The 27099-nt window shown below is 42.8% G+C and overlaps 1 protein-coding gene across 3 annotated transcripts in view; it reads right to left on the minus strand.

The window, feature by feature from the left end:
* PRC1 (protein regulator of cytokinesis 1) overlaps positions 1–27099 on the minus strand; it is a 2137226-nt gene that overhangs the window by 2009318 nt on the left and 100809 nt on the right. For all 3 annotated transcript variants that reach the window (XM_044078279.1, XM_044078277.1, XM_044078278.1), the window contains exon 2: positions 17621–17753. In XM_044078279.1, coding sequence (XP_043934214.1) covers positions 17621–17753 — 133 coding nt within the window. The remainder of the gene's footprint in view (positions 1–17620; positions 17754–27099) is intronic.

Raw genomic sequence — 27099 nt, forward strand, 5'->3', positions numbered from 1 at the left:
GTCATTTAAGCCCGGAGTTCTATGGGCCATCAATTCCAAAATCCATTTGGATTCCATAGATTTAGTTAATAGTTTAATATCACCCCCCCCTATTGTTCATGACAACATTAACCACTGCTTTGAATTTAAAATTATGTGTGGGGTGGGTCTCAATATGCTTATATAAAGCATTATGTGCATCTTTATTCCTAATTGAAGACATATGTTGCAATATTCTTACCTTAAACATATTGTTGGTCTTGCCAACATAAAAACATATGCATTCAGTGCACTCCGCTATGTAAACTAAATTACTTGTCCTACAGGTGGCTTTTGCTTTAAAATTAAAGACATGTCCACTGACTGGATGTATAAAGGTGTAATCTTTATTTATAAATTGGCATGCTTTACAATATCCACAAGGGACACTGCCATTTTTTTCTTTTGGGATACAAGTATGTGTTACTGTTTTCTCTTTACAAAGGATATCTTTTAGATTCTTGTTTCTCCTATAACCAAATTGTGGATAAGCCCCAACTATATTTCTTAACTTATCACCCCTCAAAATATTCCAGTTATATTTTGAATAGTGAAGAATTATATGTCTTGAACAAAGGCATGACCTTTGTACCGGACAGACTTAGTGCTTTTAATGAAGTTATGCTTGATATTATGCTTTTTTGTAGAAATTTAGCATTGAAATGTGCTTTCGGTGTTAATAATGAATATAACACAACCCTTAGACAGCCAAGCGGTTATATACCACCTTTATCTCCAGCTCTTAATTTATTTATATGCAGCTGTGAACATGACTTACAGGAATATTTTAAGAATAGGGTGTTTAATGAATACCATAATTTGACACAAAAACAGAAGAAAGCAGTGTCTGATTTAAGAAACAATAAAGACTTAGTCATCAAAACAGCTGATAAAGGGGGAGCGGTGGTAGTACTAGACACTTATGTATGTCAGAAAAATAGAAGAATTGCTATCAGATAAACATACATATATACAGATTAATCCTGTGGGTGTAAAAATTATAGTAGATAAAGTACATAATTGTTTAAAAAGATTGCTTTTTGAAATGAAAATTAGTGATGATGCATATAAATTTTTATTGATAGACAAGGCCGTCATTCCCATCTTTAAAGGTCTACCAAAGATACACAAGTCTCTTCATGATCCACCACTACGACCCATAGTTTCTGGCAGAGGGTGGGTGACGGAAAACATTTCCATATGGCTGGAACATACTTTACATCCTTTCATAGATAAATTGTCCACCATACTTAAAGATACAGGGGATTTTCTGCTCAAATTGGGTGATGTGAATAGAGAGAGGACACAAATAAATAGAGATTTTTTTATGGTTACCTTAGATGTTCAAAACCTATTTACTGTAATTAGTAATGACTATGGGGATCAAGCTGTTAGTGAGGTATTGGCAGATCAAAATGTTGATGAGGAGAAAATAATATTAATCAGCACTTCACTAACCCTGGTTCTAGAAAATAATGTGTTGTAGGGAGGCAAAAAAATGTGTTTGTAGGGCACAGCACACATATAGACAGGCACAGGGGTGGCCATGGGCACTCCAAATACTTATGCCAATATGGTCCTTTGGTATTGGGAAAAGGCTATGATTTTTGATAAGCCAGAATGGATGCAACATATACATTTATATACACGGTTTGTGGACGATATTTTCTTTTTGTGGACGGATGATGTTACATCTTTGGACGGTTTTTTAGACTATCTACACTCCACCACTACATTTTTGGACGTTTTTTTAGACTATCTACACTCCACCACTACATTTTTGAAGTTTACTAAGAAATGTTCAACCACAAATATCAACTTTTTAGATGTATGTATATCACAAAATGAAGCTGGCTTTTCATCAAGCCTATATAGGAAGGAGTGCTGGAAAAAATACAATGCTCTGTTTTGATAGCATGCACCCCCGATATATGTTTTCAAATATTGTTCAGGGCCGGATTGGCAGAATTTCAAGACTGAATCTGGATGACAAGATGTTTGAATGTGAAATGGTTAATTTGAAGAACAACTTTTTAGAAAGGGGCTACAGAGGAGAACTGGTTAATAGAGTGGTTGATACCAATCACACAAAAAGAGATAATAGATTTAAGCCATGGCTTAAATGTAATAAAGGGAAAATAAGAACCACCAATACCACACACAAACTCAATGAACCAAGGGTATTGTTTACATATAGCAGTAATATAGGAGACATCAGGGATATTGTCAACAGAAACTGGAATATTTTGAGGGGTGATAATAAGTTAAGAAATATAGTAGGGGCTTATCCACAATTTGGTTATAGGAGAAACGAGAATCTAAAAGATATCCTTTGTAAAGAGAAAACAGTAACACATACTTGTATCCCAAAAGAAAAAATTGGCAGTGTCCCTTGTGGATATTGTAAAGCATGCCAATTTAGAAATAAAGATTACACCTTTATACATCCAGTCAGAGGACATGTCTTTAATTTTAAAGCAAAAGCCACCTGTAGGACAAGTAATTTAGTTTACATAGCGGAGTGCACTGAATGCATATGTTTTTATGTTGGCAAGACCAACAATATGTTTAAGGTAAGAATACTGCAACATATGTCTTCAATTAGGAATAAAGATGCACATAATGCTTTATATAAGCATATTGAGACCCACCCCACACATAATTTTAAATTCAAAGCAGTGGTTAATGTTGTCATGAACAATAGGGGGGGTGATGTTAAACTATTAACTGAATCTATGGAATCCAAATGGATTTTGGAATTGATGGCCCATAGAACTCCGGGCTTAAATGACGGTGTACCTTTAAAACCAGCCTTGCAGAAAAGGCGGGCTTTTTACTAACTTTCATTGGTTGACATGTATTTTAAATATCAGGAATTGTTTTTAGTATGTGATCTGATGAAGGGTTTTAACCCGAAAGCGCTTGTCAGTGGATATTTATTTTGTTGGCGTTTACCAGTTTTGGATACAACTTTTTGAGTATTTTAATAAAGCAGTGGAACATCAAGCGGAGTCTCACCTTTTCTTTCTTCATATTTATTTTTTGGCTGTTTGGTGAGTCTAAGGTATAGCAAAGAACATTATTTGGACATAATGGTAGAAGAGGGATGGCCGCCGCCATAATCCCCAAGACTTTCAGGATCAATCTGGCTTTGACTTTGTTGCTGTGCAAGACAAGAGAGACCTGTCTGTGTATGTCTGCTATTCTCTGCTCTGTGAGTCTGGCTGACATGTTGACTGTGTCTAGACTTGCGCCTATAAAGGTAATAACATGACAAGGCGACAAGACAGACTTTTCGTAATTTATTGAGATGCCTAGTGCCGGACATGTGTGAAAGGTATAGTCTCTGGCGAGAAGCAAAAGATGCTTGGTGGGGGCTGTAAGGAGCCAGTCGTCTAAATAAGGAAACACCTGGAATCCTGTCTCAGATGAGAGGCTACCACTGCCATGCATTTGGTAAACACTCGGGGGGCTGTAGTGAGACCAAAGGGCAGGGCTCTGAATTGGAAATGACTGGTTCCCAGCCTGAAGCGGAGGAACCTCCTGGAGCGTCGACTCATTCTGATGTGATAGTACGCATCCTGGAGATCTATCGAGCACATCCAGTTGTCCCGCCCCAAAAGGGGTAGAATGGACTGCAGCGTGACCATCCGGAACTTTGTTTTCTTGACAAACTTGTTCAAGTTGCTGAGATCCAAAATGGGTCTCCAGTCCCCTGTTTTCTTTGGAACCAAAAAGAATTTGGAATAGATTCCGGATCCTGTTTGGTCTGCTGGAACTGGTTGAATGGCTCTTTGTGAGCAGCTTTGAAATTTCTAATGCTGCTTGCTCCCTTTGACTGGGTGGAACGTCTGGAAGGGATTTTTTGGATTGCTTCGGAATGAAAAGGAATGGGATTCTGTAGCCTTCGGAAATGATAGACTGTACCCACTTGTCTAGAGTTAGGGATAGCCAGGCTTCTGGGTACAGTGATCATCTTCCCCCGACTGCCTGCGAAGGTGGACAGTCGGGCAACACCTCAGGGATGCTGAAAAGGCTTGTCGGAAAAGGATTCTCGACTGCCCTGATTCTGCGGGCCCCCTCTGCCTCTAGGACGGCGTCTACCATTATTGTTCCCCCCTCTGCCTCTAGAGGGGAATCGACTCTGTGCGTCAGGCAAATCTCCTTGAGATGTTTGCGGAACCACATCTTTCACCCCTTCTGGCCTTTGGGGTAAGGCCTAGGAGTAGAAAAACGTACTCAGATGGCAGAGAGAGTTTTGCCATCAGTCTCGCACCTAGTCAGGGTTTCCTTCACTTGAGGACCAAAGAGGGATGATCCATCAAAGGGGGAATTAGTGAAGGACGCCTTGAAAGGGTCCGCAAAGTTACATAGCCGCATCCAGGCGTGCCGACGCAAGGCTACACCTGTACCTGCCGCTCTACTTGCTCCATCCGCCGCATATGAAAGGAGGCGCATGGAGGAGTTAGTTATACAATTAAGGGTTGCCAGCTGAGAGTTCATTCGATCCTGAAAACTCGCAGCTGTTGGGTCCTTTAACATTTCGCTCGCTTCCTTGAGCAAATCCCTCTGAAGACGAGTGAAATGACACAGATAACTCAGCGATCGCATTGTAAAGGTCGCTGACGAGAACATCCGCTTCCCGTACCTGTCCATCGACCTAGACTCCTTGTTAGGAGGATGAACAGGCACCGAAGGATCAGCTAATTCCTTCTTGGTGACCGCAGCCACCACCATAGCATCAACAGAGACGCCTTTGGTTAAAAATTCTTTGTCCTTGGGGGCAGTGATGAATTTTGATGGTCTCTTGGGGGTGGGTTCCACTGAATCAGGAGCCGCCCAGGCCTTTGATGGTCTCTTGGGGGTGGGTTCCACTGAATCAGGAGCCGCCCAGGCCTCTTTGCCACCACTTGCATAAGGGGGTCAAAGGGAAGGGACACCCAGGAGGTGGAAGTGCGAGAGCCAAACGCCTCAAGATACACTGATTCATCCTCTGAAGGGTTGAGGGCTGGCCAATTCCCCCTCTGTTTTAAGATTTCGAGGATGTCTGCAAAGGAGACATCTTCAGAGGGGGAACGAGGGGAACCTTCAGAATCCTCTAAATCAGTGTCCGAGGTGACAGACTCAGGGGAGTCAATGTGCTTCCTCTTGCACTGCCTCTTCCTAGGGGGCTCTCCTACCGGGTCAGGAGAGGCCTCGGAAGAGGAGGAGATCCCCACTGGGGAAACTTGAGGAGCTGGCTCTCTACGGTCGGGGATGAGAGAATGAGCAGAAATCACCGGAGGCACCGTGGAGGGAGGGGCAGAAGGAGCCGACTGTGGAGTTGAACCTGGTTCTAACACGCTCCTCACGACCTCGAAGGCACCCCTGTCAGGCAGAGCCGGAGGTCTCCACTCCGAAAAGCTGAAAACCTCCCCCGGCACCGACAGTGATGGCTCAGAGGCCGATGTCGGAGCCGAACTCACCAGCGCCGAAGCACCAAGAGGGAGAGCGGGGTCGGACAAGGGTCCGATGCCACTCGCCCCCTCGGAGCAGACGAGGGAAGTCCGGCACAGAGATTCCTCCAAGGAGGACATCGGAGCAGACGACGGCACCGAAGACAAAGGTATCGGTTCCGATGCCACCACAGTCTCGGGTCCAAGCCGCCCCGGCTCCGAACTCAAAAGAGTCAGAGTAGGAACATTTTGAGTAATGGGAATAGTTCTCGACTGTTGAGTCGGACTTTGAAGCATCTGGGCTAGTGCCTCGGACTTAAGAAGTCGACTCACTACTCTCTGAAGGTCATGATCCGATAGTCTGGAAGACTTAGAGGAGTGAGATCTATGGCTCCGTTCAGACAGCAAAGGTGATGCTGGAGCCGAATGAACGCAGCCAATAGACGGAGATCGGGACCTTTTTCTAGATGTCGGTTCCGACAACTTGATCGGAGCCGACTCAGTTATGTCTTCCTCGGCTCGGGCCGGAGCCGAGGAAATAGTAGGAGCATGTGTTCGAGATTCATCGGTTCCGGCCGGAGCCGATGTTCAAATAGCCTTAGGACCCCCAGAAGACGGCTCAGAGACCAGAGCCGAAGGTCTGGAAGGCTTAGAGGGTTTCCCCGAGGATTGAGTCGAGGGACCCTCAGGCTTCAATAAGCCTCTTAATATAAGTTTATTTTTTCGCTCCTGCAGGACTCTAGGGCTGAAGCCATGGCAAACAGCACGAGTCCTGCAGGTGCAAAGGCCCCAGGCAGTATACACAAGAAGTGTGACAGTCTGTCAGAGACATCTTCTGACAGCACAAGTCACACTTCTTGAAGCCTGAGACCTTCGATTCCTTGGACATGTCCAAGAAAAGTCCAAGTGTAACCACAAACACACACACACACACACACACACACACACACACACACACACACCGATTACACTTGTAAAATTTTAAATTAAAATTTAGTAATTAACTTAGAATTAAATCCCTACAAAACACAGTCACTCCAACTACCAAGGAAGGGAGGGACTGGGCCCAAGGCCCAAGGGAATAAAATTAGGAAATTTAGGAGAAAACTGGAGAAACTTGACTAAAAAAAGGGGTGTAAACTATTTAACTTTAAAAACTATGAGGAAAAAACTAACTTAAAAGGGGTCTATCTAGTGATACAACTAAATATTTCAACTAACCTGACGAGCCGGTTGAAAAAGCACCTCGATCGCTGTAGCGGCAAACAAGATCTGAGGAGTTACCGCCTAGCATTGTGGGATATAGGGGAGCCTCGAGCCGGTGGAACTAGCTCTCGAGCTTTTAGAGTGGCCGAGTCAGAGCCGAGGATCGGCTCTGAACCCATCCAGCAAGAATGAAGGCGAGATAGACAACTTAACATCATCTTTTTCTCCTCTGACGACATAGACCCTGGGACAGATTCAGCGATCTCTCTGACAAGTTCTCGCTGCAGTCTGATAACATGTACCATTTAGTTCAGAGCATGTACGGCACACGTAGCTAAAGCGCAAGCCCACTTCCTGAAACTATCCACAGTCCGTGACTCTCAGTCAGGAGGATGGACTGTAGAGCTCTCCTCTTTCTTTGGCTGCCACAACCACCATAGCATCGACTGGGGATCCTTTCAACTAATGCTGCCTATCCAATGGAGCTCTTGAGTATTTTGCCTGGGTGCTTTTGGATAGGCTCAGCCATAGCCAGTTCCTTCCATGCCCTGGATGAAATCAAATCCACAAGGGGATCCACGGGAGGGGACACCTAGGAGGTAGAGGGTCCTGTGCCAAACACCTCAAGAAACAGACTCATCCAGGTTGGGCTATATTGCCTCGAGAAACCCACATCCATCAGATTTGCAGGAGAAATGATGGGAAATTGTCAGTCCATTTTGGCAGGATTTTTCTGAATGTGGTATTTGAGAAGGAAGTGGGCTGGCTAGACTACTGAGCTAGTTTGACTTGGAGTAGCAAAGGCAGTGGGTGTATAGTAGGTTGTGGATGACAAGTGTGAGAATGCTGCTTAAACTGAAACAGAGTTGCCCTTGGCTCAGTAGGGAAGCTTGGGGGGGGGGGGGGTTCTACGGAATGGTCGCTACAGACAAATAATGTTCCCAGGAGTTTGCATCTATATAGGCAAATTTAACAGTTTTTAACACAACTACCAATGGGAAAGCCCCAAACTAAGCCTTTCGCCAGCAATCCCAAACTCTGATAGGTCCTGAGCCACACACTTCTTCCACAAAGGTGCAGGGAAGCCCTCTTAATGTAAGACGGCTGGTTTAAGAGCAGTGATACCAAACAGTCTAGATTCAGCAGGTCTAAATCTAGCCTATGATATGCAAGGCAAGGAAACACCATTTCTAGATGGGAAAAAGTAGAGGAGAATCACTTAAAAATCAAAGTGAGAGGGTTTAGTAGTATACTATTACATGACCTGCAGCGGTACCACCCTCTGCACAAACTGGCAGTTTGAGCAGCTGTGAACAGCACGAGACCATGCAGAGCATTTCCTAGAGAGATGAGATTTTAAACTAGAGTGGTTTGCTTTAATGGAAGCACAGGGAACAGTGTTTGTACAATGCTCAAAATGTGAGGCTTTTATACCAGCAGGCAGAAAGACTTTTATAAAAACACAATAATATATCGACCAGTAGTTCCCATCTTGGATGGGTTGAATTTAGCTCTCTGTTCCCTAATGTAAAACAAGTTGGATTTTGACCTCAAGTGCAGTAACAAATGCTTTACAACAGAAGCCAGAATTCCTGCAATATCAGGAATCCTTAGAAATAAGTTCACTAACCCTGAGAAATGATAATACACAAAAACATTGCAAAACGTCAATAGTTTGGCAGACTCAGAACTTTGGCAATATCTGAGGAGGTTAGGAAATATCAGAATACTGTTAAAACAATCTAAAAGCAGTACAGTAACAAACAGATGGAGTTTCTTTAACATGTGCAGACTGAAAAAAGTACAGTTGTGTACACTTACCATAAATGTAGATGTTAGAGTGTATTCACTGTTGCAATCATTACATTTGGGTTATCTGCTTGCAGGTAGTCCTCAATCGACCTGATTATCAAAGTCTTGGGTCCTGCGTCTGTTGCGGTCTCATCTTCCATGACGTCAGGTAGTCAGGGGTATAAAGCATGCAGCCGACACCATTACATCAGTTTTTCTTGCTCCAGATGTCAGGTGCCCCCATAATGGGAAGCAATTATATAAGGTTACACCTCCAACAAAAAAGCAAACACACCAGAAAGCTTTAAGCATAGTAAGCAAGAATAAATGTATGGTCAATAAAAGTCAGGGGGCAGGAGAGAGGGTAACCAGGACTGCAACAGTGAATACACTCGAACATCTACATTTATGTTGTGTACACAACTGTACTATGTTCTTCTCGTTTCACTGTTGGTCATTACATTTGGGTAGATTGCCAAAGCTAAGGAAGGGAGGAGGCAATTAGACAGCATTAGGACCAGCTATAAGGCCCTGCAAGACTGCAGTGGCAAAACCAGCTCTGGATGTAGAAAAATTGGCAAGTGGTAATGCTTGGTCAAGGTATGTAGAGAACTCCAGGTAGCAGCTTCTTGAATGTCCCTGGTAGGGACACCTCTGAGAAAGGCTGTAGAGGTAGATGCAGCCCTGGTTGAATGTGGTCTTATCCCCTGTGGGGTAGGTTTTCCATGGTGCTTATAGCATAAATAAACGCAATGGCCTATCCACTTAGAAATGGTTTGCTTTGAAATGGCCTACCCCTCTGCCCCTGCAGCAAATGCAACCAGCAGCTGTTCAGATTTCCTGAGAGGCTTAGTCCTGTCCAAGTAAAATCTAAGTTGTCTGTGCACGTCCAAGGAGTGCAGTATTCATTCCCCTTTGTTCTGTGGATTAGAAAAGGATGGCAAATGAATGGACTGATTAAGGGCCACACTGGATACCACCTTGGGCATAAAGGTGGGATTGGTCGTGAGGAACACCATGTCCATATGAAAAATGATGAAAGGCTCCACTGCCATGAGGGCCTGTAATTCAGACACCCTTCTTGCTGAAGTGATTGCTAGAAGGAATGCGGTTTTCCAAGAAAGGAATTTCAACTCTGCATTTGCAGCTGGCTCAAAGGGAGGTAAAGTGGGCTTTTCCAATGCAAAGTTAATGTCCCAGGCTGGAGTAGGGGCTCTCCTGGGTGGTCTTAATTTTTTGGCCCCTCTGAGGAATTGCTTCAGCAGTGGAGGAGAGAAGAGGGCTGGCTCTGTATTACAATGAGCTGAAATGGCAGAGGCATGAGTTTTGATGGAAGAAAAGGAAAGGCCCTTGTGAAGCATCTCAGTTAAGTATTTAAGAATATGAGGTAAATTGGGCACTGGTGTGTCCATCCCTTGTGTTTGGTTCCAGGAACAAAATCTTTTCCATTTTTCAGCATATGATTTTCTAGTACTAAGCCTCCTTGCCTCCAGAATGACATCCATCACTTGCTTACTGAGGGATGGTAATGGAGAGATCATGAAATTAGCCAGGCTGCAAGGCTCAGGGTTTGAAGCCGTGGGTGCAGAATCTAACCCTCCTGCTGGGACAGCAGGGCAGGGGTCTGAGGAAGGTGCCATGGTTCCAGAAGTGACACATTGTGCAAGAGGGGGTACCAGTGTTGACGTGGCCAGTTTGGTGAAATAAGTAAGTCTTTGGTTTGTCCTGTTTGATCTTTAGTAGCACTTTGGAGAGGAGAGGCAGAGGAGGAACGGCATAAACTGATAGGTTTAGGACAGGACATCCACTTTCCAAGCTTGTCTGTAGGGAGTCCTTGTGCAAAATTTGTCCAATTGGTAGTTCTGAGGGGAGGCAAACAGATCCATCTCTGGGTTGCCCCATTTGTTTCTCAAATTGTTGAATATCTTTGGATCCAGTTTCCACTTGTGTGGTTCCATGACATTTCTGCTTAGGTCGTCTGCCAGTGTATTTAGCTTGCCTGGCAGGAATTGAGCTTGTAGATGCACTTGGTAGCTCAAGGCTGTGTTCCACAGAGCCATGGCTAGTCTGCAGAGAGGGTATGAGTGGGTTCCCCCTGGCTTGTTTATGTACCACATAACAGTGGTGTTGCCAGTCTTTACCATAAATTGTCCTGGAAGAATGTGGTCCTTGAAGGCTGTCTGACATTCTGTACAGCTAACATTTCTTTCTGATTGATATGCAGGTGCATTTGACTCTGGATCCATTTGCCCCAAATGCACTGCCCTGCCAATTGAGCCCCCACATGCATATAGTCTGACGAGTCTGTTAGGGTTTGGGCAGCAGGGGGTAGAGCGAATGGCAGTCCCTTGTTCTGGTGGCAGGCCTCTGCCCACCAAAGGAACTATCTTTAGACAAGGTAGGATAGGAATCATTGATTCAAGGTCCTGAGACTGTTGACACCATAGGCTTTTTAGATACCACTGTAGTTTCCTCATATGTATTGCACATGGAATTAGTAGAATGCAAGAGGCCATGAACCCCAGGACTTGCAGCATTTTCCTTGCAGATAGCTGGGTCTTTGTAGCCAGTTTTTTGAACTAGGCTGTCAAGTGAACTTGACTCTCTGGTGTGAGGTAGGCCATCTGGGAAGTTGTATTCAAGCTTGCTCCCACGAATACAATTTGTTGGCAGGGTACTAGATGTGATTTATTTTCGTTTATGGTGTACCCCAGAGAAGTTAGTAATTTCTTTACAAATGCCAGATGGTTTAATAGAATGTCCTGGCTTTCTTCCTGAATTAGACAATCGTTCAGGTATGGGTATATTTGAATATTTCTTTGCCTGCAAAATGCAATGACTGGAGCTAGGCACTTTGTGAATACCCTGGGCGCAGTAGCGAAGCCAAAGGGCAGTGCAGAGAACTGAAGTGTAGGTATCTTCTGCAAGATTCCCTTATTAGGACGTGCAGATAAGGCTTCCTTTAAATCTAGTGTTGCCAACCAGGCATTTTTGCCTAGCATGGGAAGCAGCTGATGAGTTAGCATTTTGAATTTTGGGATTACCAAAAAGGTGTTTAGGATAGACATGTCCAGAATAGGACGTCAGGAATTGTCTTTTCTGGGTACCAGGAAAGTTGAGTAGAAACTCTGCCCCCATTCTTCTGGGACAGGATGAATAGCCCTGATGCTTAGAAGACAGAGCACTTGCTTTTGAGCCTCTGCCCACGGATTTGGGGTTAGGTCTGGCCAGCCGTTTGGGGTTGGTAAAGAGTGGAAGTGAAATCTGTATCCTTGGGAAACTATATTTAAAACCCATTTGTTTTGGGTAATGAGTTCCCAGATTTTTGCATGCAGGGCGATCTTTCCCCCTAAAGGAACTGTCAGTTGAGCAGGGCTTGGAAGGTTTAAAGTGAAGTCATTGTGACAGTTTACCATAGGGGGTGTCGTACTTCTCCCAGCTTTGGAAGTGGGAACCCACCACTGCTTAGACCTGTGAGTACCTTGGGACTAAAGCCTGGGTGTTCTGCTGGTTCTGGGTTTGGACTGAAGGCCTGGAAGAAGCAGGAAAGAACCAATTCTTAGAGTGCCAGTGCCTACTAAATCTAGGAGGCTGTACTTGCAGGAAATCTTTAACAGTTTGCACAGATTTAGCTTTTTCCTCCATCTTTTCAAGTACTTCTTCTGCTTTGTGAGGATACAAACTGGAAGTCGACCACCACAATAAATGGATAAAATGTATTTATTGTGAACAGATAAGCGCTTTCACGTGTGCCAAGACACGCTTCTTCAGATCCTTACAACAAACATCTTCTAAAACCAAGTATATATACACATTTCTAAAGTGATCAATTAGCTTAATTAATCTAAACCTAACCATGTGATTAAAATCATTCAATTAAACAAACCAAGCACTGGCAAGTACTGTTGCTCATGTTGCAGAGTAGATAGAATAAATAAATAAATAAATGCAGAACCAACAAAGCTCAAACAGTTAAATGATGAACAAATCTCCTTAGTTGAAACAGAGGCAATTAATCATAAAACTATGTGTCCTAAGAACTCTTATTCAACCAGTCCTAATGACTGAAATAAATATATGTTTTAAAAAACTCTATGTCCAATATATCCTAAGAGTATATGATGAATGTGCAAAACCGCTGAGGTAGAATACAATAGAAATAAAAATAAAAATAAAAACTGAAATATCAGATGTTGTCAGGCAATGGCATAAAATTACTGCCCTTCCTTTTAAAACTCTATTACATGAATTATCAGTAAAAATGAAAACCTAGCTTATGTATAAGTCTAAAATTGTGTAGAAGTAAAAATATAAATATAAATACAGTGTAAATACAACAATATGAAATTTTTGTACATATGTATATATTCTTCTGCTTTGTTGCCAAACAGGTGGTCTTGGTTTAAAGGAGCATCCAGTAATTTAGCTTTAACATGATCTGGCAAAGATTGCTCCTTAAGCCAAGCATACCTTCTAAGTACAGACCCAGTGACAGCAGCCCTGCAAGATGCCTCTAATGAATCAAAACCACATTGCAAAGTATGTTTTCCAACATGTTCAGCAGAACGCATTAAATCCTGTAATTAATTTTCAGCAGAGTCAGGAATTATTATTTTCTGTTTAAGCAATCCAATAATATGCTGCTGATACTTTAACATATGAAACTGACAGTTTAAGGCCCTAATAGCCAAAGTTGCAGAAGTGTATACCTTCTTACCCAATCTGTCCAGGGCCCTGGAAACTATCAGAGGGGGTAGGGTTTTTGGCAGTAGTAGCCTTAACGCCTCGGGGTGCCTGGGATATGGTCTCAGGATCCGCAGTAGGATTCTTAAAAAGGAACTTATGAAAGTCAGGTACCCTATAATACCGGTCAGGTTTTCTGGGAGCCGGAAGTAGAGTAAGGGGCCAGGCTAGATTCCGAGAAGGCATCATCTGCAATGTCCAGTGGCCGGTGTTGAGGTAGGAATAAGAATTCCGTAAGCCTCTTTTTGGAGTTGGCTTTCCCAGTGGGAATGCTCCCTAAAAAGTATGCAAGGTTTCACCAAAAGAGAAATTCTCTGGAGGGGAAGCAGAGGGAATCGAGTCCTCTGCATCAGAGTCCTCATAGGTATATAAGGGCAACTAATGGTCAGAGAAAACAGAAATTTCAGAGTCCTGATCAGAAGAATCAGAAAGAAAATCAGTTCTAGGTCTCAGAGAGAGAGAAGGGTGGCTTCCCCTGATTAGAGTAATAAGGTCTTCAGCCATTCTTGTTTTTTAGGCATAGGGGCCTGACCTGCGGTCCGGGCATTGGTTTTCTAGGCATGGACAGAGTTTTAGACCTTGAAGAAGATGGCATTGGTTTAATATGCAAGTCAGTAGGCCTGAATACACCCTCAGAAGCTGGTGCCTGCATAGCGGCTCCAGACCCATCCAAGGTAGAGACATCTGCAGGTTCCAGAGTCGAAGAAGCATCTCGCGGCATACCAGACTCCGAATGGGTCTCAGTAGAGGCCTGCAAATCTGAAATAGCAGGCATCAGGGGCTGCGAAAGCGCCTCACTGAGTACTGGCGAACTGGCAACTAGCGTAGGAGAAGCATAGTCAGCAGCTTTAGACCCATGCGGTCTGTCTATCTTTGTGTTTTTTCAGAATGTCTGTAGTCGGGTGGCTTACTGAAGCCATTTATGGACAGCTGAACCGGGTACCAAAATACTTAGATGCGAAAATGAACAGATGACAAATAGTTCAAAGTTTGAATAAGGCACAAAAGAGACAGCGAGGTACGTCGTGGTCTGGGCCTAAGCAAGGAATGCAGTATGAATGAAAATCTTTACGAGGTATTTGCTTTCCACAAGAAATACAAATTGTTAACTTTTACTGACATCGGTTTAGGGCAAGAAAAAAAGGATCCCCAACGGGGTACTTAGTTGAAGACTTCGGATCCGAAACACGAAAACGAAAATTTCAGGAGTCGGCCGACTGGAACTTGCAAACTGCTTCTGCTTCAAGCACCACATGGCAAGAAAGACTGATGTAATGGCGTCGGCTGCAATGTTTTATACCCCTGACTACCTAACGTCATGGAAGACCAGAGCAATCGACGTGGGACCCAAGACTTTGATAATCAGGCTGACTGAGGGCTACCTGTCAGGACTGCAACAGTGAAACAGGAAGAACATCAGTGATAAACAAAATCAATAAATGCAGCATAGAAGTGTTAAATATCACAAACAGTTGGAGCAAGAGCAAAAAATATACTTCAAATCAGCTTTGTAGGTCCAGATGGTTTTAGAAGCAATCCAAGTCCTGTAGTCATAGATGTCCAAGCCAGGCACAAGGAGGTTCTGAATAAATGATTTGCAAAACTCACAAGGAGTGGTGCCTTTTCTATGCCTAGGTCCATTAGTGTGGGTACCATAACTCTTGAAAATTTGCTTTAAATTGTGGGCTGTTTTGTACACAAATGCTGGTTCAGAACCCAAACTGTCCATTAAGGTGGTGTTACAACTAATAATGCACCAGCTCCTACTGATAATGTTTTTAACATTGGGGGCTAACTTCACTGAATTCTATGATCAGCGCCATTTTGTAATCATGGTTCTGGTCTCCAGTGGAGTGCTTCTCAGCTACCATGTTTTTCTTTTCTAGAAGTAAATCTAGTCCTAAAAGTGGTTTGTGTTTATTCCCCCATTCATGTATAATTTCCACACTAATAGTTCTCACAAAATCTGCTGGGTAGCCCCTCTGAGTGAGCATGTTCTTTAAAACAAAGAATTCTTCCAAGGCCTCTTTACTAGAAGTCATTCTAGCTACTCAAATCTATTGCCCTTTTACCAAACTCTTTTTTTGTGATTCATAGGGTGGTAGCAGTTGAAATGTAAATAACAGTTGCAGAAAGTTGGTTTCTGTAAATCTTAGATGAACACATCTGTTCCAGATGAAATTAAAATGTCAAGATAGAATATTTACTCTAAGTGAATTTTGGAAAGGAAGTGGAAGTATTGAAATGTTTAACAAATTCGAGAAGGAGTTCCAGTGGACCCTCCCACAAAGGAAAAATGTCATCCAGGTATCATAAATGTGTTTTACAGAATTAAAAAAAAAACTGATTTAAACACGCAAACCTTCTCTCAAGAGATTGATACCAAGTTGGCACATGAAGAGGCACAGACCACTCCCATGGCAACTCCCTTGGTTTAAAAATCTTCCCCTCAAAATGGATACAATTGTTTTCCAACACAATCAACAGGAATCCTTTAATTCTACCTCACTCTTCAAGAAAGAGCTCTCTATTAAACTGTTATGGAATAGTTCAATGTCCTCAATGTTGGGTATACATGAAAAAAGGTCTGACACCTGTAGTAAGAAATCCTACATTCTTGGACCAAAGTTTGGGAGAAAGTCTACTAAAAATCCCATGAATGCTTCAATAAGCGACATCTTTCCTCAGATCATGGTTTCAATTTTTTTTAATCAATGTAGGCTGCTAAAGGGTCAGATTTTGAGCCAAGTGCTGCCACCCTGTCTGTCTGTGCTTCACATTTTCTACTCCTTTGTAAATCTTTGGTATACCAAAAAAGTTGGATATAGTGGGCTTTTTATTACTTAACTATGTGAACACATTCAAGTCAATTCTGCCTTCTAACACTCAAATGAAAAAGGCATACTATTTTAAAAGTTTATTTTCTTTATTTACATTAACTCATATACAGGGCAACAGTGGACCTTCATTTGATGTTAAGACATGTTTATGGACACAGTTTTTGTTCACTTGCTTTCATTATTGTTCACTTGTTTATGTATTTTACACTGAACCTTTAAAGGAAGTGATGTATTCAGCCCTTTTAGATTTTGATGAAATTCCTGTTCGGAACAAAAGCGCTAAACCTTGAAAATCATGAAGAAAGCATCTGACTTTTACTGCTCTTTTTTATTAACACCTGCTGGATTTATATGCAGTCATTTTGTCTCCCCAGAGGTTGATGGAGTTTTGTATTCTCTACAGAAAAAAAATGTTTTACAGTTACTATAAACAAATTTTAAACTGACATGGAAAAAGAGCCTGCACGTTTCAATATACAGTACAGTTTCATGCAGTCTATTAAAACACAAACTCCTAGCTTTAAAATAACTTTCCTGAAGAGAAAAATAATTCCAAAGACATGTATCTGGAATGTTTCTCCCAAGGCCTCAGCTGAAAATAGGCTTTGTCCTAGTCGGACTTCCTTGGTCAACAAATGTTAAATAAATAAAAAAAACAAACAAAAATAAATAAAATTATTAAAAATAATGGAAGTTTTCTTCCCTCCAAAAAGAAATTTATCAGCCCAGTAAAAGAAAGTACAAGCTGATCCGTCAATCCACAAAAGGCTGAGGAGCATACTCTTTGGTGGCAGTAAAGCTTTGAAGTGCTTGTCGCCCAAATTTGTCTTAAGCAGCTTAGTACAAGCTGCAAGAGAGTTTGGACACATGGAAGGTACCCTGAAGCTTCAGCAGTCTAGCTGTTGTATTCTTGACAGGATATAACCCACAGAATTAAGGGTAATGCAGCACTGATCAATATGAACAGTTAAGGGTCACTTCATGTTTGGACTCTGGACATCGGGCACAAGTGGTATTAGTGGCAGACACCAATGTGTTCTTATTAATGTACAAATCCATTTTTATTTTTTTAAATGGAAAGTGCCTTAGGGGATTTTTCTCTTCCCTAAAATGTAGGAACATCACAGTCAATACACAAAGTAGAAGGGATGACCTATAATCTTTAAGAACTTGTACTGACCTTGTTTCTCTACAGCAAATACAATAATTGTGAAAGAAAATGCTTATCAGATGTGCTAGTTTAAAAATGTTGTTCAATGCTGAGCTTCTTTACTTCAAGAGTGACAGATGCTTTAAACAAAGCAGGCAAACAATCCTCTATCTACTGCAGACTGCAATGTGATCACTACCACGCAGCCAATCCCTAGAAGATCTTAGAAATTTTAAGTGCACCACTTGAATGTTAAAATGTCAGAGGGTACACTTTAAGACTTGCGGGTCAGTAGTTCTCAAGCTTGCATGCCCAAAAAATATTTAAAAAGTCTGCAAAATTAGACCAGCAGTGGACAGATACAGCTACAGTGGTCAGTCCTGCTCAACTTTTGACAGTCAGGATATTTCATGCTCCTTGTATTCTGTTATACTTACTTTAATGTGAGTCTTGACGACAGAGGTTCGTTGCAGGCGCTGGTCTTCTGGGATTCCAATTTCTTCCCAAATGTCCTTTAGACGAGAAAGCGCTTTATTCAGACATGCCACAGACTCTGCTGCCAAAACTTCACTATATATTAAAAAATAAAAATAAAGTAAATATACTCACATACTACTGAGCACTATTTCCCAATAAACACTCAACAAGAAAGTTAGTGTCATTAAACATGGATGAGAAGTTAGAGAACGTATATGCCAGAGAGACTGGCTAGGAAGCATGCACAGGATGTCCCACGAAAAACACGCTAGCCAGAACTGCAGTTATAAAGTAAACCCCCAACACAGCGTCTTACATCACAATGTACACACATTAGAAGATAGAAAATTTAATTTATGTCTAGTAAAGTTTCACAACATAGTGCTCAAGGCAAATCAGACGTGGCAATTCTAGCTCACAGAACAGAACCAACAGCTAAACAAAGTGCATCCAAAAAATACAATTACAGAAACAATCTTAGTACAAAGAAAATAAAGGGGCACTATTTGGATAAACAGATTCAAGATTAAAGTGTTTACCCACAGGACAAAAAACAAACATCACACCTGTCTTGAAGTGAAATGGCAAAACTCAACACTATAGGCAAAAAAAGGCAGCATCATAAATATGCAGTAAGAAAGGGATCACTTGTAACAGATTATTATTACTGAAAGATGCAAGGAAAATAGAGTTTCTAAAGTGAAAGAACCAGACCAGCATTAACAGACACATGGAGAATGGCGACCAGAAAGTGAAAAAGGACTACAGGGGTAACAAAAGAAAAAAGTGGGGCTTTGTATCCCTTTTCACAAACTGCCCTATTAATTCCAAACCATTTAAGATCAATTACATTGCAGGCATGACAACAACAACCAATAAAGCTCAAGACCACTTTGGCATAGCAGTTGAAGCATATTTATTCAAGATGTATTTGCCATGATTGTACTTGGCCTATGGAATCTATCCATTTTCAAAGAACAATTTAAGAGATTACAGTATATAAATCACAGGTTCATAGGTAGGTACTAGGCTTTTACCCCCCTTTCTTTACCCCCTGGGGCCTACATAAGCCTAGCCAAAAAGGTTCCCTGGCTTTCGCCACCCAAAAAATTATTTTCCTGTGCCCCTGTCAAGCAGTGCTGCAGTATTGATCTCCTGGGTGAAATTTTCTATTTCCCATCCAGTCGTCAAGATTTTTCTTAAAGAGGGCCAATGAGGAGCTTTGCTTGACATAAATGGGTAGTTTGTTCCAGAGTATGGAAGTCTCTGGGACAGGAATCTATCCCTCCAGCATGTTCTGTTTATTGTGGTGACAAGGTTTGGGTACCTGGAGCGAGTGGTTCAGAGAGATTGAGATTTCTTTTAAGTGTAGCATGTCCAGCAGCTCTGGGTTTGACATGGCTTTGTATGACAAGCAGAAATCACCTCGAGTAGGTGATAAGTGACAGAGGAGAGCTGGAGTTTGTTTTAAGGCAGTCTGCATATGGCATCTGTTTGAGGCCATTAATCCTCTTAGTGAAGTATTTCTGTGGCCTTTCCAATTGTTGTAGGTGTCTTGCGAGATGCATGTCAAACGGGGCATTGTACTCTACAATGGGTCTGATGAGGGATGAGTACAGAGGAACAATGGTCTCCTTTTTTCTAGATGAGAACCTTTTTGTGATTAGGTGTGCTATGTAGAAGGATTTCCGGACTACTGTGGCAATGTGGTTATCAAAGAAGAAACTAGTATCCACCTGTGTCTAGAGATCTCATCACACTCAGCGTTTAGTGAGCAACCGCCTATGTGGTAGTTCATGGGTACAAAGTTTTTCCCAAAGGAGATGACAATGCATTTCTTGGCATTGAGCTTGGGGCCATGATTTTGACACCAAGCATCTGCCTCTGAGGCCTTTTTGTAGAATGTCGACATCATTAGGGGATTCTATTATGGCTCCCAGTTTGTAGTCATCTGCAAACTTTGTTAGCCAAAGACCTTCTGTGTTGGCCTGCACTTCAGAGAAGTAGATGCCGAACAGGAGAGGACCCAGGACCAAACCCTGTGGTACTCCACTCATCAATGGTCTGAAGTTTGACTTTAAGTCAGCTACTTTTACTGTGCGAGTTCTGTCAGTAAGCCAATTGGCCACCCATCTTGTGACATAGGGATTTATGCCCAGTTTAGTGAGTTTATCTAAACTTCCAGAGTGGGGAATGGTAACAAAAGCCTTGGCAAGGTCAAGATAAGCTGTGTGCACTACCTTGCCCTAGTCTACGGCTCTAGTGACTTCTTCAAAGAAGTCAATCAGGTTTAGTAGACATGATCTACCCTTTACAAACCCAAACTGAGTGGGGTCCAGGGTTTGGAGGAGGTTACCTACATCTTTGTTTATAAGCTCCAAGAGGATACGTTCCATGGCCTTACAGACCAGGCTCGTCAGGCTAATGGGGCGGTAGTTTCCGGGGTCTGCTGTGGCACCCCCTTTGTGGAGTGGAATAACAGCCACTGTGCACCATTCAGTAGGCACACAGCCCGAGGTGAGGCTAGAACATTGTACTTAGGTGGGGTGCCAGTTCATTCTGTAGTTCGTGCAGTACGCAGCCTGGGATGTTGTGTGGTCCCATGGATGCAGTGTTCTTGGCTTTGGAGAGTAAGTGTCTTTACTTGTTAGTCTGTGATTACAGGGATTTTGCATTCTTCCGGTATTAAGATGGGCCGGGCGAGAGGGGTAAAGTTAGCACTGCACCAATCTGCCAGGATGTTGGCAATATCGGTTGGTTCCGTATATTTAGTGCCATTGTGCTGTAGCTCAGAGCAGATCCGAGTGTTGCCATTGAGATTCTTGACATAGCTGTAGAATGCTTTGTGGTTGTCTTTGGAATCGGTGACCATTTTATTTTCATAATTGGCTTTGGAGGATTTTTATGAGGGATCTCAGCTTCTTGCTGAGGCTGACCAGGGAGTTCCTCCAATCTTGGGATCTGGGAGATTAGGTATTGTACAGAGCAGTATTGAAAGAGGGAGGAGCTCGAGACTTTGATCCTAGTCTGTAAGAAGCAGCTTATGCGAAAAGGACACACACATTTGGTCTGATTTTTGAAAATGTTTTGTTCTATGAAGATAAACTATGAACATCAAGCAAATGCAACATATGTTCCCCTTTAGAGAAATTTGGAAAGAAAACTGGGGATTGTATGGACTGCTTGAGGTTAGACTCTAGCTACCTTGGGCATGAAAGACAGATTACTATGAAGGGTTCATTCTATCATCATGGAAAATAATGTAAGGAGGCTTAGATGATAGCTCCTGGTTTTCTGAGATTGTTTTTGAAGTAATGCAATAAGAAAGTCTTCCACGAGAGGAAATTCAAGTCACAATCCCTAGCTGGTTTGAAGGGTTTTTGGGTTAGGCCTTGTAAGACAACAGTGAGATACCTTGGCAGAGAAATATCTAACTGGAGGTCTGAGAAGGAAGATTCCCTTCAAGAAGGTCTTAACACAATTTGCAGGTTGGAGGAGAACCAAAATTTTTTCCCGAATGGAAGCCAAGATGGCTGCCAACTGAAGTTTGTTTGTAGGGAAACTGGCTCCCTCCCTGAAGAGATGCAAAGAAGACAAGGGTGGCTGCGATCAGGGCTGAAAAAGGATCCATGCTCTCTTTGGAGACCCAGAACACAAATATATTCTATTTGCTCCTATAGACTTTCTTGGTAGACTGTTTCTGAGAAGGTAGCATAAAAGCTCAGACAGGGAAGCAAATCTGGACCTTCGTACAATTACTGAAAGGGGCGAAAAGTACAGTTTCGTACCTACCATAAATGTAGATGTTCGAGTGCTAATACAGCTGCAGTAATCACAGATGGGTTTTCTGCCGTCAGGCGGGTCCTCGGTCGGCCGAATTCCAAAGTCTAGGTCCGGCGTCGGTTGTTGTCACTTTCTTTCCGGACGTCAGTGAGGCAGGGGTATATATAAGACACAGCCGACGCCATTTTCTTCAGTCTTTCTTGCCCCAGATGTCAGGTGCCCCCAGAAGGAAGGCAATACATAAATTTTATATATATATATATATATATATATATATATATATATATATATATATATATATATATATATATATATAATCATGCAATGCAATATAATCAAAACTCAGTAGTTGCAAGCAAATACACCATAGAAGGATAACCCAATCAGGTTGTATGAGGAGTGTTAGCCACTAGGCCTTTACCAAGAGGGAAGGAGGGAGGGAAACCTGTACTGCAGCTGTATTAGCACTTTCGAACATCTACATTTATGGTAGGTACAAAACTGTACTATGTTCATCGTGCATACAGCTGCAGTAATCACAGATGGGTAGAATCCCAAAGCTACGCTGGGGTGGTAGGCACTAGGTGGAACTGGATGAGCCAGAATGCCCTGCAACACAGCAGTGGCAAAGCCTGCTCTAGTTTTGGAATATAAAGGCAGGTGGTAGTGTTTGTGAAGGTATGCACAGTACTCCAAGTGGCTGCCTCCAAAATATCTTTGGTAGGAACTCCTCTGAGGAAGGCTGTAGAGGTAGCTGTGGCCCTGGTGGAGTGGGATCTGATGCCTGTAGGGACAGATTTTCCATGATACGAGTAACAAAACCGTATGCAGTGGCCTATCCATTTTGAAATTGTCTGTTTGGTAACTGGCTTCCCTTGAGCTCCTACAGCATAGGACACAAAAAGTTGTTCTGATTTCCTGAAAGGCTTTGTTCTGTCCAAATAATAACGAGCTGTCTATGGATGTCTAAGGAGTGTAGCAGCCTTTCCCCTTTGTTTTGAGGACTGGGGTAAAAGGTAGGTAAGTGTATGGCTTGATTTAAAGCTACTCTGGATACCACTTTAGGCATAAATGATGGGTTGGTTCGAAGGGAAACCCTGTCCTGATGGAAGATGAGAAAGGGCTGCACAGCCATGAGGGCTTGTAGTTCCGAAACCCTACGAGCTGAGGTAATGGCCAGAAGGAAAGCTGTCTTCCAGGATAAATATTGCAAATCTGATGAGGCAGCTGGTTCAAAGGGAGGCAATGTTAATTTTTCTAGAATGTAATTAAGATCCCAGGCTGGTATTGGTTGTTTCCTTGGTGGTCTTATATTCTTAGCCCCTCTGAGGAACTGTCTTAAGAGTGGATGAGAGAATAAGGGTGGATCCGTGTTGAATTCTGAAGAAATGGCTGAGGCATGGATTTTTATGGAGGAAAATGAAAGTCCACTGTTCAGCAGCTCAGCTAGATACTGTAATACCCGAGGCAAATTCAGTTTTCTAGGGTCCTGGCCTTTTCTCATTCCAAGAGCAAAACCGTTTCCATTTTGGCGGAGAGTAAGCCTTTCTAGTAGATGGCCTTCTGGCCTCCAAAATGACATCCTGCACCTCTTTGGGGAGTAGGGTCTGTTGTGGTGTTAAGGAATTTTCCATGCAGCGAGATTGAGTGTTTTCAGCTGACTGTGAAGAGTTTTGTAGCTATGCTGAGTCAGCAGAAGAGGCATTAGAGGTAGGGACCAGGGAGGAGTATGTGTTAGGCTCCTCAGGAGTGGGTACCAGTGTTGTCTTGGCCAGTCTGGAGCAATCAGTATCATCTTCGGTCTGTCTGCTCTTGCTTTCAAGAGCACCTTGGGCAGAAGAGGCAGAGGTGGGAAAAGCGTAAACTGTCCATGCTGTCCAACTGAATGAAAGGGCGTCCACTCTCCAGGCCTTTGGATGAAAGGTCCTTGGAACAAAACTTTTCCAATTGAGGATTCCTGTGGGAGGTGAAGAGATCTATGTCTGGCCTCCCCCACGCTTGGATTATCTTTGTAAACACTTGAGGATGCAACTTCCATTAAGTGTGGATCTGTCATATTTCTGCTTAGATTGTCTGCCAGCGTGTTTTCCAAACCTGGCAAGTACTGTGCTTGAAGTTCGATTTGCCATTCCAGAGCCAAGTTCCAAAGTGTCATGGCTAGTCTGCACAAGGGGTATGAATGTGTTCCTCCTTGTTTGTTTATGTACCACATTACTGTGGTGTTGTCTGTTCTTATCAATAATTGTCCTGGATGCAGGAAGTCCTTGAAAGCTGTAATTGCATTTATCACTGCTAGCATTTCTTTTGTTTGATGTGAAGGTCTTTTCCTTTTTGGGACCATTTCCCCTGAATGCCTGTCTGTCATGTCGCCCCAGGCGTAATCTGAGGCGTCTGTTGTGATGACTTGATTTGCTTGAGGCTTGCAGAATGGGAGACCTGTGTTTGTTTGACATGCTTGGGCCCACCATAGAAATTCTTTTTGCAAACATGGAATTATTGGTATTATTGTTTCCAAACTGTGGCTGTGCTGAGACCAAAGGTTTTTTTTAGGTACCATTGAAGTTTCCTCATATGCAACTTTGCACATGGGATTAAAAGAATGCAAGATGCCATGAAGCCCAGAGTCTGCAGGATTTTCCTTGCAGTAAGCCTGGTACAATTTGCTAGTATTTTGAAGTATTGAGTTAGTTGCCCCGGTTTTTCTGGCGTAAGATAGGCCATCTGGGTGTTTGTGTCCAAGTTGGCACCCAGCTGATGGTGTTAGCCTGGATTTGTCTTTGTTGATTGTGTATCCCAGAGAATGCAGTAACCGTGTTACACAAGCCAGATGTTCCAGAAGTATGTGCTTGCTGTCCGCTTGGATCAGGCAGTCGTCCAAATAAGGGTAAATTTGTATCCCTTGAAGTCTGCAGTAGGCAATTACTGATGCCAGGCATTTCGTGAATACTCTGGGCGCAGTAGATAAGCCAAAGGGCAATGCAGAGAATTGATAGTGTATTGAACCTGCAAGAAATCTGAGGTATCTTCTGCAGCTTTGTCTGATTGGGACATGCAGGTATGCCTCCTTGAGGTCCAATGTTACCAGCCAAACTCCTTGCCCAGCATGGGAAGAAGCTGCTGTAATGTGAGCATCTTGAATTTTGCAGTAAGAATGTGTTTAGGATGGATAAGTCCAAAATGGGTCTCCAGTCAGATCCTTTCCTTGGTACCAGAAATAGCGTGGAATAAAAACCTTGACCTTGCTCGTGAGTAGGTACCTCTTGAATAGCTTTCATGTCTATGAGCTTTGAAATTTGTAGTTGTGCCTCTGCCCTTTGATTGTGTGGCAGGTTTGGCATGTCTCATTTTGGAAGAGTGTGAAAATGAAATCTGTAGCCTCTGTTTATAACGTCCAGGATACATTTGTCTGTTGTGACAATATGCCAATTTCTTGTAAATAATGCCAGCTTTCCTCCCAAGGGTGCTGCCAGCTGAGACTTGCTTGGCATGGAAAGGAGGAAGTCATTGGGTTTGTTTCCTGTATTGTTGTGCACTGTCTTACCCCACCTCTTGGTGCTGGAGTTTCATTGCCTGCCTCTATAAGATCCTTGTGATTGTCCTCTGCCCTTGTGCCTGTATCTACCTCTTTGGGAGGCTTGTCCGTGGCTGGAAAGGACCAGATTTTAGAAGGCCAATTTCTGCTAAGCGTGGTGGTTGAACCTGTAGAAAGCTTTGACAGTTTGCATAGATTTGGCTTTTTCTTCCATTTTCCTTAGTATCTCCTCAGCATTAGTACCAAATAACACATCCTTTTGTAAAGGAGCATCTAATAGTTTAGCTTTCACATGATCAGGCAAGATTTGTTCCCTAAGCCAGGCATGTCTACAAATGACTGATCCTGTAACAGCAGCTCTACTTGAGGCCTGTAGGGCATCATAGCCACATTGTAAGGTGTGTTTACCCACTCGTTCTGCACTATGCATCATATCCTGCAACTCCTTCAAGTCTGGTTGTTCAGGTTGAGACATTTTATTTCTTAATTGTGATAACAGAAACTGCTGATATTTAAGCATATGAAACTGACAATTTAAGGCCCTCATGGCTAGGGTGGCAGAGGTATATACACCTTTTTTCCCCACCTTTCTAAGATCTTGACTCTCTTTCGGAAGGTAGTGGATTCTTAGCAGTAGAGGCCTTCATTCCCTTGGGGCCTTGAGAAATGGTATCAGGGTCAGCATTATGGCTTTTGTAAAGAAATTGGTGAGAGTTAGGAACGCTGTAGTACCTACCAGGCTTGACTGGGTTAAGGCAAGCCTCCGAATAAACATCATCAAGTATGTCCAAGACAGGAGGTATCGCCAGAAGTCGGTGTTGAGGTAACAAAAGAAATTCCCCAAGTCTTTTCTTGGAATCAGAAAAGTCTTGGCCTTCCCAATGGAAGAGTTCCCTCAAGGTGTGCAAGTTTTCCCCAAAAGAAAAATCCTCAGGAGGAGATACAGAAGGAATGGACTGCTCTGCATCAGAATCTTCAAAAGGGGAGTAAGAGTGTTCCTCTACATCAGAATGTTCTGAAAAAATGGAGCCCTGATCAGAAGAGGGAGAATCTTCCTCCACTCTGGGTCTCTTGTCTGGAGGGTGTTGGGAACCCCTGATAAGAAAAATTAAATCCTCAGCCATTTTAAGCATCTGCTTTTTAGGCATGGGGCCTGGAGATGGGCCCTGTGTAACAGGCCTCTTGGGATGCCTGGCTGATTTGGACTTAGTAAAGGCCTTAATAGAAAAGGAAGATGAGGGTCTAAAGACACCATGGGTGGAAGTGGACCTGTCCACATTAGGAGGCTCAACGCTACTGCTTGAAGTGTAGTCTGGGAAGGACACACACATTTGGTCTGATTTTTGAAAATGTTTGTTCTATGAAGATAAATCCAGAACATCACAAATGCAATATATGTTCCCTTTAGAGAAATTAAAAGAAAACTGGGGATTTGCGGACCGTTTGAGGTTAGACTCTAGCTACCTTGAAGTATGAAAGACAGATTACTATGAAGGGTTCATTCTATCATCATGGAAATAATGTATGAGGCTAGATGATAGCCTGGTTTTTAACTTTAAAGTAATGCACAAGAAAGTCTTCCACGAGAGGAGGCCCAGTCACAATCCCTGCTGGTTTGAAGGGTTTTTAAGTAGTCTTGTAAGACAACAGTGAGCTACCCCGCAGAGAAATATCTAATTGAGTAGTCTGAGGATGGAAGGATTCTCAAGGTCTTAACATTAACGGTTGAGGAGAACTGCAAATTTTTTCCCAATGGAAATGGGTAAGATACGCCAACTGAAGTTTGTTTGTAGGAACCACCCCTCCTGAAAAGAGATGCAAAGCATAAGGGTGGCAGATCAGGGCTGAAAAGAAAGAATCCATGCCTTTGAGACCCAGAACACAAATATATTCTATTTGCTCCTATAGATGGTAGACTGTTTCTGAGGCGTAGCATAAAAGCTCACACAGGAAGCAAATCTGACCCTTTGTACACCATCAGGGGCAATGATGAACATCCAAGCAGTCAGTTTGAGGGATATTAGATTGGAGTGAAAACCTAATGTGTGAAGGCGGTCCTGTTTGGCTTCCCAGTATCCACAGAGGCCATTTCAGGTGAGACTAGAGAAAGGGGAACCAAATCTG

Source organism: Protopterus annectens, chromosome 7.part0, assembly GCF_019279795.1.
Source record: "Protopterus annectens isolate FY-2018-M chromosome 7.part0, PAN1.0, whole genome shotgun sequence".
NCBI classification, from domain to species: domain Eukaryota; kingdom Metazoa; phylum Chordata; order Ceratodontiformes; family Protopteridae; genus Protopterus; species Protopterus annectens.